This window comes from Barbatula barbatula (genome assembly GCF_947034865.1).
Source record: "Barbatula barbatula genome assembly, chromosome: 3".
NCBI classification, from domain to species: domain Eukaryota; kingdom Metazoa; phylum Chordata; class Actinopteri; order Cypriniformes; family Nemacheilidae; genus Barbatula; species Barbatula barbatula.
The window spans coordinates 14,792,044-14,804,339 of record NC_136764.1 but is presented as its reverse complement, the minus strand read 5'-3'; the positions used below and the strand labels follow the sequence as shown (position 1 = coordinate 14,804,339).

The following is a 12,296-nucleotide window of genomic DNA, read 5'->3' as shown; positions in this document are numbered from 1 at the left end:
TGCATTCCAGGTAGACTATTTACTTGTATGTGTGTTCTGGGTATGGAACCCATGACCTTTGCATTGCTAATGCAATGCTGTATTGAGCTAAAGGAACAGACTGCCATAGGCCTATTTGTTTTGTCTGTTGTTGCAGCTTTTAATGTCCTCACAGGACTGACACCCAGACAGTGATGTGGAAAAACATCATTTTCAGATCACGACAGACCTATTGCCTCTAATATCCTCTTATTCATCCACACATTTCCTATTTATTACTATGCTTTCTTTCAAACACGAAAGTGGGACAATTTCGTGTTTGAAATTGTCCCACAATATTTGTAACTAAGCACTGTAATGAGCTGTATTTTATGCTTGAATAACTTACTGCAAGTTATAAGTAATATCTGAAGATTTGTTGAAATTTTAAGCTTTCTTCACTAGCAACTGGCTAATGTCTTATTGAGTGGTTGAAACAACTCAGAAATGTATTTATCTAAATGATATGCATTTAAAATACATGCACTTAAAAAGGGCATTCTTTCTTATAGACACTCAAGCAACAACAGGTATTTATTCCTTTTAAAACATTTTATTTCAGCCTGTTCTCTGTTCCTCTTTCTCACCATGACACGCATAACATCATATGTTCTAAGAAAAGATCTGAGTTTCCTTTACTGTGGTGAACAGGTCCACAATGACAAAACTATATGTGCCAGAGAACTATTGATATTTCTGATGCTCAAGTGTGTGGGAAAAAAAACTGGAAACAGTAACAAATTACAGAGAGGCAGCTATTAAATTAAAAAAGGAAAAGAGAGCCACAATTGGATCAGCATACACATTATTTTGTTTTCCATTTCATCAGAATGTTTAGGGTGGATTAAAAAGGAAACAAAAATACCATTAAAAACATTGTAGCACATTTCACACATAACAAATCGAATCGGATCACTCCTTGCAATGTATCAACATTTTTACATAACATCAATGTAAATTGACAACACTGGAATCGATCGGAATGCAGTTTTATGGCTTCTTGATTTTCCTTATTTAATAAGGCACCAGAGAGGAATGACAAGATTGTTGCACCTCACAGAAGATGAATCAGTGAAATTGAAAAAAGCCTTCAAAAGGGGCTCCATGACAAAGTTGGGTGCAGTATGTGAAACTGGCAAGGAGTGGACAGCTGAGAAATCATTGGTCCTTGTTACATGCCCATTCGAATGCTCTGAATGATCTGGAATATAGCTATGGAGAAAAATGAAAAACAAAGTCAAATTTATAGTGCCTTTACTGATGGCCAACATTCTAACCTTGGAAATGTTGAGAGGCCACAATATTAAAGACTGTTTTGTAAGCAGAGTGAAGGCTTGTATTTAAAACATTACCATTAAAACCATTCTTCTTCCCTTTCCCTTGTACAAAATAAAATTACATTAATACATTAAAAGCATAATCTCAACTGTAAACCTATGGTGTCTGGATTAAATCTTGAATAAGATAAAAGACTGACAAAACACAAGGTAGGGCAGCACAGAGAGAGCAAGATGACCAAAGCCCATGGGCCAAAATGTCATTTGCTCAATGTAAACAGATTTTCAAAGCCAGTGGGCAGAAATCCTCTCCGAGCTGGCATCAGTCCAGAAACTGAAGCCACGGTGTGCGGCACATCATAACTTTGAGATGTTCTTTAAAAGTCCACATTTTGGCCATTTCGAAATATATCATAAATATTGTGTTCTGAGTCAGTTTGGAAAGGAGTTAAGTAAGGAGTACGTTCATCAAAGCCATTTTGAGAGTACTGTAGCAACACCTGCAGATCCACGTGTTGTACCCTAATATAAATAAGTAGATAAAGCCATGCTATCAGTCCAACCTTGTTCAAGTAAACAGTGTACATCACAATCTCGGCCTTCAATGCTGTAACATTACAAGGTTTCCCACTATGCCTAAAATAAGTGAAGGTCTACCTCTGATTTATCTACCTCTCCTTGACTCAAAAAGGTGCAACACCAGCTCACTTGATGAGATTTACAATTAATGTTTTTATTTTTCCTTATTCATTGTTATCCATCACTCACCTGAGCCACAAACAACAAAGATAAAGAGTGCCAGAAGCCATGGTCCCACTGCCACCTTATCATCAGTGACGGGTTTCTGCATGAATTAAGATTTCAGTTATTAGTTACAATCGTGCATTATCATTATGTTGACAGTACAGTGGGATTTAACCATTAATTCACTTTACTACATCACAAAATTACGGTGTAAGAAAGACAATTTTACTGCGTTCAAAGCTAATCTAAAGGCTAATTTCTATATAAATCTCTTAGGGCGAAGGTGATACACTGAGCATCTCATGTGAAGAGTTGTCATACCGTTGATTTGACGTTGCCTCTCTGGGTGATGTTTTTGCTGTGTTTCTCGTTGGCCATTCGCATCCTCTGTTTGGCGACCATGATTGCAAATGCTGGTGGTTTGAAAAGAGAGCTGGTGATTCACAGTTACAAAGATGATCGATGCAAACTACGGGCCACTGACGATAAAGAGATACTACGTCGATTTTTGTCTACGTCCCCACAAAAGAAAGCTCCGCCCACACCGGAAGATGGGAAATGGGCTCCTTCTGGTTTGTGGCAAAGGGGTACAGCAATGCTCCACTGGACTTCGATGCCGCATCATTTTTGTCACGCTAACAACAATTCATAATATTTTTATTTTTGGGGGTAGGTGTAGGCATTAGCTAATGTAATTTATTGTAATTTTATGGCGAGCTTTTGCATCACTTCCGGCCGTAGCTTTAGCCACAGCGATGATTCTGGTTCCACCCATCTTTTAAAAAAAAACTGTGCATTAAAACATGCCCATTTCACAACACTTTGAAATTATGTTCATTTATTAATTTACCAAACTGTGTTATTTTACAAACCATTTAAATAGTGAATATAAAATAGAAAATAAATATACAAGAATAATAACTTACTTTTGTATCAAGTCAGTAGATTTGTTTATGGACTCTATGCATGCGTTCCACACGAAGAACCCTAGGCAGCTTTCGGTCGGAGGACTTAAAGCAGAGAGAAATTGAAAAATCTGAAAATTGTTGAATTTAGCAGTTAAAAGAGTTTTATTTTCTGGAAATGTCGGTTTTGACTAGAAGGGATACAGCTACCTTCACTGGGCATGCGCACTGCAATACCGCATAACCTTTGTCACGCTGAAAACAGTAGATTTTTTAAATAATTGTAAAGTTGGGTTTGAGGTAGGTGTAGGCGCTAGCTAATGTAATTTATTGTAATCATATGGGGAGATTTTGCACTACTTCCGGCCGTAGCTGTATCCCTTCTAGCAACAACCGGAAATATCCGCGCGGCTGCACTTTAGTGCTACGTCAAGTAGCCGAGAACCAATCACATCTCACCTCCTTCCAATACCCGTATGAAATAAAATCGCCCACTTCCTGATCTCGGCTTCGTCAGTGTTTAATCGTCGTGGTGGAAAATGCGTTGGTTGCCTCTATCGGTTTTAATAATATGGGCCTGTTGCCTTTACAGCACCTCTGCGGATAACAGCGGTGTCAAGAAAATGAAGATGCAGTTTGCCGCAGGTCCACTTCTCAAATTCCAGATATGGTGGGTGACGGTTTAACCGTTTATTTATTGTCGGTCGGTCACCGGAACAGGCCTGGAACACCGTGTAATGACATTGAATGTGTTAACAACATCCACGCGCTGTTTAACGTTTAACTTTCATAGAAATGTACATTGAATTACAAGTAGCCGTAACGGTAGTCGTGAATGTGTAACTGTGTGAATGAGGCGTCAAGCGCGAGTGATTTACATGTTAAGTAGGGTGGCCATTTCCCAAAAAGGAGGACACTTTGCGGCATTTAGTGAGGCAAAAATAACTGCATCTGGTGTACTCGCAAATACAACATCATATCGATGGTATCACGATACAGTGATTCTGAAAGAGCCTACTCTATTCAATGCCAGACAATTTGATCTAAGACATATCTTGATGTAGACCTATGTGTAGGAGCCTGCTCTAGTAGTGACGTAGCGAGCAGAGGCAGAAATAAGAAATGGAGGACAAGCTCATCTCAGTGTGTGGACACCCGGAGCTATATGATACGTGTTCATAAAAATAGGAATAAAATGATCTTGCTTGGAAGAAAGTGAGTGAGGAGGTCGGAGAATCCGGTAAATTGTAAAAACATTTTCGTGAAGCGAATTTCACTCGCGAATGAAGCGAGTAAACACAAAATGTTCAAGCGTCCAACTACTCGCGAATAGCGCGTTTTTGACGCCTCATTCGCGCTCTATGTGAACACACAGTAAAGACGCCGAGGTCTTAAGCCCGCACATGCGTTAAACGGTCTCCGATGGTTATCAGGTTATAATAGCCCTATAATCTCCTGTTAAGTGGTGGGACCTAATTTGAGGATAAGCCCATTAGTGTGTCAGTCATTTGAGTCCCTGCATTTTTAATAACTTTGCTTTTTGTATTGATTCGTCAAAGAAGGGCTGCCATACACATTTAAATCAATTATTGGGACTTTAGTCACAATGTGGCAAAATTTATTGTTTTACTACATACATGCGTTATATTTACAAAAAACAGGCTGTTGTTTTACATCTCTGTTGTGGTGAATGAAAGACTCAAAGGAGTGTCTCTTGTTTGTTTTCTACAGTATCTCCTGAGGATACAAGCGGGTGTTTGAGGAGTACATGCAGGCTTTGTACCAGCGGTACCCAGACATCCGCATCGAAGGAGAGAACTACCTTCCCATGCCTCTCTACAGGTAAAAATCACTGCCACAAGTTATTTGCGTGAAACATTATCATGCCTCTCATTTATTGGATTTCTTCCTGTCCACCAGGCACACTGCTTCCTTTCTGTCCGTGTTCAAGCTGTTGTTGATAGGAGTGATCATTGTGGGCAAGGATCCATTCGCGCTATTTGGCATGGAAGCTCCAGGCCTCTGGGTTTGGAGTCAGGAGAACAAGGCAAGATTATTTTCATTTATACAGTTCTTTGTGTTTGGAGACATTTGGATGGAAGATGTAACAGAAGGCCTTACACAAAACGCTGGTTCTAACACAAACGTTTCCCCCAAGGACCTCATTAGGATATTAACTTTGACTTCTGAGGTTAGAGGACTGATACAATTGAGACTAAAGACCATACTCTCAGTCTCAAGTTAATGTATATCCTCTGTAGCTGTAGTGTTAGAACATGCTATCTTTAACATTAACTTGTATAATATAAGAGTGTTTATTTTTAACATTCTTTGCTCTTGTGCTTTATTTGAATACATTTATTGTATTTTAAAAACAAATCATATGCAAACTAGCCACCCTGAGCTCTTTATTCAGATAAACAGATCATTGAATGTGCTGTTAGATCTACATTGCTTATCTAAAGTGAAACCTTATGACCTTTTTCCCTTTGTTAGATATATGCCTGCATGATGGTGTTCTTCTTCAGCAATATGATTGAAAATCAGTGTATGTCCACAGGTGCTTTTGAAATCATGCTAAACGGTGAGTGCCTGTACACATTATATATTCAAGTCTTTATTGTATAGTTCAATCTTAAAGGGACAGTTTATCCCCAAAAAATGTTTTTTGTTTTCGTTTACTTACCCTCGAGTTGTTCCAAATCTGTCTAAATTCCTCAGAGAACACACAGAAAGATATTTGGAGGAATATTTGTAACCAAACATTTATTGGCCACCACTGACTACCATAGTAGGGAAAATTACAATGGTCGACAAAAGTTGCTCTCCTACATTATTCAAAATATATTGTTGTTGTGTTCAACAGAACAAAGACATTTACAAATAACTTTTTCCTACTATAGTAGTCAATTGTGGCCAATAATTGTTTGGTTACAAGCATTCCTCCTCTGTGTTCATCTAAAGTGTAATTTATACAGATTCGGAACTGACATTTTGGAATTAACTTGAATAATCCATGTTCGACTGTCACTATGGGAACATTGAGTATTTTGGGTTCTTTGGTCAGATGTTCCAGTTTGGTCCAAGTTGGAGTCGGGCCATTTGCCTTCCATGCAGCAACTGGTCCAGATTCTCGAAAACGAGATGAAAATGAACGTACACATGGACACACTTCCACACCATCACTCATAACCTTGTCTCAGATCCACTGCCTGAAGCCTAGACCCCTTCACGTATGTGTGACCACCAATGCTGTGTATTGAAAATCGAATTAATTACATATGTTTGCTCAGTATTTTTTTTTTTACATTTTCTTTTTAGTTTTGAGGTGGAGCTCTTCTGCGGTTATGAGGTGACATTTATGAAGGCTTGTGCTGAAAGTAGACACTCTACTAGCGCAAGCCCGATGCTCTGCTCACCACACCACTCGGAGATGCACCACCTACAGATGCTGATGAGGAATCCAAGGCAACAGCAGCGGCCAAAATAAATATTACTGCTGACCATTTCTTGTGCAATTATCATATTGATCAGGATTTAGGGTTATGTCAACAAAATTTAAGATTGCATTTTTGTCCTTCCATCCCATCCTGCTATATGGCTAAAACAAGTTCTTTATATTTTATTTAATATGTAGTTTAGTAAGTTCTAATTTATACATGGATTCTATCATGATAGCTCAACATCTAAGCAACATTAATTATATTTCTGAGCCCAGATTTTTATATTGCTTTGTATAGCTTAAGATGTTTACTAAAAAGAAAATAAAGTGGAAACTAACAAAAACATTGTTTTTTATTGTAAGAGCCAGCTTATAGTGGTCTCAAAACATTTTACGCAATCAAGAAAAACAAAATAACCATAGGCTTCGATGCAAAATTGAAAAGGTATATTCAGAAACCAATAGCACTTTGTATTAAATATAGAACTAGTTCATTCTTTGGTTTTGTAACATTAGTAGCCTAGTTTTATCCTGTGTTTAGTCTGTTCTTATCCAGATGACTTCAGGTAAAACGTCTATATTATTGTTGCTTTGTAGTCTTACTTGGCATATTTTTAAGTAAATATATCTACTGAAGTCAATATTTTACTGAATCGCTCATTTGATTTATTCAAATGCACAAGAATCCACACGCCTTACTAATGTAGAGATTTTGTTTTACATTGAAAGTTAATACTGAAATATTTTCCATCTTGGCATCACATTTCATTTTTCTATAATTGAAACAAAAGCAATACTTGTAATGTCAACACTGCATGTAAAATGATCAGATTACAAGTAATAAACAGGTAAACGGTTAATCCTCATGTTCAGTTCCTTTAATTTGGCTCAGATTCCTATTGGTCTACATTAAACAACAGCAATTCTCAAAGAAACTAGTTCAGGCCTACACTTAATATCTCATTGTGAAGATAGCACTTAACTGCATTTTATCATTACTTTTGATAGTAAACTCAAAGTTTTGTGGTTTGTGTAGAATATGCCTCTACAAAGTGCTCATGTGTTTATGCACATGTTTGCAGACATTGCTTGATAAAGGTCTTCTCGCTTTCATCCATCTGCACTTTATGGCTCAAGCTCCTCAGCCTACGGACCAGTGAGTGGAGGAAGGGTGGAGGTCTGACCTGCAGATGTGTGGAGCTGGATGGGAAAGCCTGACACTGCTGCATCCGTGTCAGAGCCATGTACAGGCCAATTCTGCATGCGAGAAGCATTAGTTCTTCTTTGCACATGAATGGTCGAGGAGATGCAGTATGTTTTGTGGACTGCAAGAACAACAGTTAGTTTACTAACACAATACACAAAGTGAACCAGGTCAAAGTCAAGTTTGTGTACTTTCTTACCGAGCTGCCTACCCTAAACCTGGCTTGTTGTCCCAAGGCAAGAAAAGAGACAAACACCAACTGTTGGCCAAGAACCCGAACACCTATGTTTCTGTTGAGTGACATAAAGATTGGTCTCAGGACAGTCAGGGTTTCACGGTGATCTGTCCAACTCCATATTCTGACCTTTCTCCCTCTCTCATCAAGACTCTGCCCACCCCAAACGTCCATACTCAACCTAAATCACAAGCAGAGCTGTCAGACCAACAGAACGGATTCAGTGATGTCATGTTTATTGACAGTTTTACAATTGAACTCATACAATAAAGACACAAACACTGATCAGGTGAAGTGAATATAAGTTATTCAATGTGTTGGATGGCGGAAAATGGTTGAAGAAGTTAAAAGATTGCCTTGGCCTTTTTACAGTATGTCCCTGTTTCGACTGAGCTTCTATGGGATGTGCTGGATCAACAGATCTGATGCATGTAGGCCCCATCTCACAAAGTGAGGACATACATTCAGGAGGCAGGTGGTTTTAATATTGTGGCTGATCAACAAAGCTTAGCATTACTGAGCCAGCATTGCTTGTCGCTTCTTCTTCTCCTCTGTTAAAGCATTAATAAGTCAACTTGGGACTTTCAACTCTCAGTGTAATAGCAATTTGAACTTACCATATGCTGCCGTTGCCGTGGTAACAAGTGGCTCTGCCATCGGACTGAAAAATGGCTCTGACAGGACAAACAGGATTTACGATATCATCATGTATGATACACAAACTTTCCTTTTCACTTTTGATAATGATGATTGCCAGGTTTCCTGAAGGATAGCTACACCCATGAGAATAAGGACAAACACTTGACAACACATTTATTTTAGGAATGACTTCTATTTAAAGCTGACTAAGGTTCACAAATGATACCCTTTAGAAAGACGATTTAATGTTAAAGGATACAAAACTTGTGAAGAACCATCTGGTAATACAGTTAGAAATTTTGTGCCATTAGAATAGTTTTTTTCGAGGAATCTTGAACTATTCTGTAAGAAAGAGATGTTTAAAGCCATGATTACTCGACAACCTAATATGAAGAAAGATCATCAGTTCATGTACCTGATGATGGGTTAAACCAAAATCAAATGACTCCAGTGCAGAAAGCTCATTTTTCGCCCACTGGCCAAAGCGTCTCTGCTTATGCACGTAGTCTTCAACACTCCACACATTCTCTTTGGGTGCACAGTTAGAGAGCTGGAAACTGATGACAGTCTTGTTATGGGACACTGGTGAGGTATCTGAAGAAGTGTACATTGAACATCTAAAAGCCTCCCAACGTACCGAACAGTGAGATGTCGCAAAATTTCTGCTTATATAATGCTTCACATGCTTTCAGGAACTTTAAAATTCATTGACATGCACTGAAGCAATCCGTTTTAAAGGATTATGATTTATCATGTGATAAATACTATCATCGAATGTATAAGGAATTATTTAAATAAGTCAAGTGCTCATGTTGTCTCCAACACTCACATACTGTGGCCACTCACTGTTTTTTGTAGCCATACATTTGGAGTAATGATCTCTATCATATCTTTCCACCTCTTTCTGTTGATGTCTGAAATGAAGTCAAATGTAAGAAATAAGAATAAAAAAATATATATTTCTGATTAATGCTTCAATTTGAAAAAAATATTTTTTATTTAGGTTAAAGATTAAACCTGCTGATACCAGCTCTGTCATTTACCATCCATTAAAGCGATACTTCACCCAAAAATTATAATCTATCATCATTTACTCACCTGGTTGTTCCAAATCTGTATAGATTTCTTTGTTCTAATGAACACAGAGAAAGAGAAACAGATCTTGCCCCATTGACTCCCATTGTAGGAAAAATTACTTTTGAACACAAAAGAAGACATTTTGAAGAATGTAAGACAGTAGACTCTTCTGTGGCACTTTTACGTACCATTGTATTGGTTCGTATGGTAGTCAACAAGGGGCTTGTCTTGTTATAAGCATTCTTACAAATGTCTTTCTCTGTGTTCATCAGAACAAACACATTTGTATAGATTTGGAGCAATTAGAAGGAGAGTAAATGATGACAGAATTTTCATTTTGGGGTGAAGTATCCCTTAAACACAAACACAAACGCAATGTTAAACCAGACATGAAATTATACCTTCCATTTGTCTTGTTGATGAATAAATTTCCTTGAAAATTCTGTCACCATTTACTCACCCTGTTGTCATTTTAAAGGTGTGATTTTCTGTTTTCTGCATAAAACAAAATTAGATATTTTGAAAAATATTGGTAACAATTTACTATTGCCTTCTATTTTTTATGGACACAAAACCAATACAAGTGAATGTGGACCAAAGGTTTTCTGTTACCAACATTTTTTCAAAATATCTTCTTTTGTGTTCTACAGAAGAATTAAAGTCATACAGGTTTGAAATGACAGGAGGGTGAGTAAATTATGAAATTTCATTTGGAAGGCAAAATATTGCTTACAAATGTTCAGAATACATTAGTGGTTTTAGTGTAGTTAGACATTCTTTGGTCTCCACTACATCATACAAACCTGTGTTTTCCTCTTTCTATTCTTTTAACTTGAAGCTCTTCGTCCTCATTGGTGAAGAGGTCATCTTGCTGAGCAGGTCCGCTGGGCCTTTCCTCAAAGTGTTGCACAGCCATTTGTTTCTCATGAACCACAATGTCAAACAACTCTTTGTACTTGTCACAGCAAAAGCCCTGAAGACATAATAAAGTATAAATTAGACAATTTTAGATCTGAGAAACTGTTTCAGCTACAGTATAGGGAATTGTCTTGGTCCTTTTTATGAGACTAACCTCTTGCCTCTCTGCATAAACCAGATCCAGAGGAGGCCAAGCTTTTAAACCACAGAACTGACAGCATACTGGTGAGTCCTTCAGAGATTGGGGCTAGCAAACACATTTATTTAAAAGAAATGCCTTTATAAAGTCGTACACTTGTTTGAGTCTCGTGATTAAGTTAATATTGTACCTGAGGACTGTACGTCTTCTGAGACTCTCTTTTATATCTCAGCAGGCCCGGAAGCCCATGACAGTGATCTGGAGAAGACTCCAGTGTTTGAAAATATTCTTGCTCCATCTGCATACATAAAATTGTGTGATTATATGACACTGATGATTTGCCAGTGTTATTTTTTTAACAAAGAAACAAATAAACATTTAAAATATATGAAGAGTTTGGTTTCAAAATGAGATAACTCTGTTGTAATCATGTTTTTTTATTGTGTATTCCAATTGATATAAATCAAACTGCAGTTGGTTTGTTTTGATTTAAGCCATAATAACTCAGTTATGAACACAATAAAACACAATAAAAACAACATAAAAGAAAACGTGATTCTTGAAATTACAGAGTTATATAATTTTGGAACTAAACTCTTCATATGTAATCAAACATGATGAATTTCAATTAAAGATACAATATGAAAGTCTAAATAGATTTTTTAGTTGTACCTTATCTTACAGTACGTGTACCTAGTGTACCCACAGTGTACTTACCTAAGAAAGTACTGGGTAGTATAACTAACTATATGATATAAGTTTAGGTTCAGGGTTATGACATGACCCAGTTTGAATTAATTATCATATTCTTACACAATCAAAATAAGTGAAGAGTGCTTCAACTTCTGAATCCGTTATGGCAGACTCTGCATCTGTTAATATAAAAAGTGATCATACTATTCAAATTTATAGACAATTATAATTAAAGGTGGAGAATCTGTGGAGAATTCGTGATCTATGAAACATAAGTCGCATAACTTTTTGTTTTACATGAATGCCAAGATTAACAACTAAATCTTTACACAAAAATTAGCATTTAAAGTATTTTGCTCTTTTATATCATTAGTTAAGTAGAACATATTTGAAAGTAACTTTAGTCTGTAAATACATTTCTAACATGACCAATTCAAATGCTTACCTGGCTGACAGATTTTATTTTGATCTTCCATGTCGCATGTATTGCCCAGATATTTCTGGGAACATTTTAACTCTACATTTATCTTCAGTTTCTTGTCTGTTTTTGCAGCACAGATTACTTTTGCCCAAGTCACAGTTTCCCTTCTAAAACTTCTTTCTTTAAGGCCATTTTAAATCATATAGTGAAAATGTTAAGACTCACTCTGAATAGTTTCACAGCAGTTTAGTAATGTATGCACCCAGTGAAATGTTGACAGTATCCATGGATATCTAAGAGCCAAACAGTGTGACGCGATACTGTGGGCGGAGCCGAACAGGTGTCAGAAAGCGTCAAGGGTCAGCGCTTAAATCAGTTTTACGACAATTAGGGATTGTTTGAATGCCTTGTCGATTAAATGTTATAGTTTACAAGCAGAAAACCGATTGTCTTAAATCAATAGGCCTAACTTAACCCGTAGCTATTGAAATCTGTTGTCTCACAAGGTGAGGTTCTTCCTTTTTATCAACACAATGTACAACAAGATGTACATCTGCAGAACGCACATAATAATGCATATTTAT

The 12,296-nt window shown here is 37.2% G+C and overlaps 3 protein-coding genes across 9 annotated transcripts; 1 reads left to right on the top strand and 2 right to left on the bottom strand.

The window, feature by feature from the left end:
• Nucleotides 1–422: 422 nt before the first annotated feature.
• Nucleotides 423–3,372, bottom strand: LOC306891519 (stress-associated endoplasmic reticulum protein 1). Of its 7 annotated transcripts, none has more exons than XM_079451866.1 (6): nucleotides 3,155–3,335; nucleotides 2,966–3,075; nucleotides 2,524–2,814; nucleotides 2,361–2,452; nucleotides 2,064–2,139; nucleotides 508–1,230 (listed from the first exon to the last, which is right to left on the bottom strand). In XM_079451866.1, exons 4-6 carry the CDS (start codon nucleotides 2,439–2,441, stop codon nucleotides 1,190–1,192), a joined length of 198 nt encoding a protein of 65 aa, XP_079307992.1. In that variant the 5' UTR covers nucleotides 2,442–2,452; nucleotides 2,524–2,814; nucleotides 2,966–3,075; nucleotides 3,155–3,335; the 3' UTR covers nucleotides 508–1,189. The 7 variants fall into 7 exon arrangements, with proteins under 7 accessions (XP_079307991.1, XP_079307990.1, XP_079307989.1 ...); XM_079451869.1 differs by having other exon boundaries at nucleotides 527–1,230; nucleotides 2,540–2,814; XM_079451867.1 differs by having other exon boundaries at nucleotides 527–1,230; nucleotides 2,966–3,049.
• On the top strand, nucleotides 3,004–7,251 carry selenot1a (selenoprotein T, 1a). The gene is made up of 6 exons (XM_079451862.1): nucleotides 3,004–3,614; nucleotides 4,676–4,786; nucleotides 4,865–4,991; nucleotides 5,441–5,528; nucleotides 6,012–6,177; nucleotides 6,266–7,251. The coding sequence occupies exons 1-5, from the start codon at nucleotides 3,484–3,486 to the stop codon at nucleotides 6,134–6,136; spliced, it is 582 nt and encodes a 193-aa protein (XP_079307988.1). The 5' UTR covers nucleotides 3,004–3,483; the 3' UTR covers nucleotides 6,137–6,177; nucleotides 6,266–7,251.
• Nucleotides 6,724–11,999, bottom strand: LOC306891517 (glutamate-rich protein 6). Its single transcript, XM_079451861.1, has 11 exons — nucleotides 11,737–11,999; nucleotides 11,412–11,470; nucleotides 10,789–10,896; nucleotides 10,614–10,706; nucleotides 10,345–10,514; nucleotides 9,311–9,378; nucleotides 8,880–9,058; nucleotides 8,724–8,806; nucleotides 8,443–8,598; nucleotides 7,790–8,006; nucleotides 6,724–7,711 (listed from the first exon to the last, which is right to left on the bottom strand). The coding sequence occupies exons 1-11, from the start codon at nucleotides 11,765–11,767 to the stop codon at nucleotides 7,451–7,453; spliced, it is 1,425 nt and encodes a 474-aa protein (XP_079307987.1). The 5' UTR covers nucleotides 11,768–11,999; the 3' UTR covers nucleotides 6,724–7,450.
• Between the last annotated feature and the right edge of the window lie 297 nt (nucleotides 12,000–12,296).

Excerpts from the sequence above, each read along its gene's own strand:
- LOC306891517 (XM_079451861.1), bottom strand. The coding sequence starts at position 11,767 with ATGGAAGATCAAAATAAAATCTGTCAGCCAG. Across the intron at positions 10,515-10,613 it reads TTTATGCAGAGAGGCAAGAG|GGCTTTTGCTGTGACAAGTA; the intron begins GTTAGTCTCATA and ends TTATGTCTTCAG. Across the intron at positions 7,712-7,789 it reads GGTTTAGGGTAGGCAGCTCG|TCCACAAAACATACTGCATC; the intron begins GTAAGAAAGTAC and ends TTGTTCTTGCAG.
- LOC306891519 (XM_079451863.1), bottom strand. The coding sequence starts at position 2,441 with ATGGTCGCCAAACAGAGGATGCGAATGGCCAACGAGAAACACAGCAAA. Across the intron at positions 2,140-2,360 it reads GAGGCAACGTCAAATCAACG|AAACCCGTCACTGATGATAA; the intron begins GTATGACAACTC and ends TAATTCATGCAG. Across the intron at positions 1,231-2,063 it reads CTTTGTTGTTTGTGGCTCAG|CTATATTCCAGATCATTCAG; the intron begins GTGAGTGATGGA and ends TTTTCTCCATAG.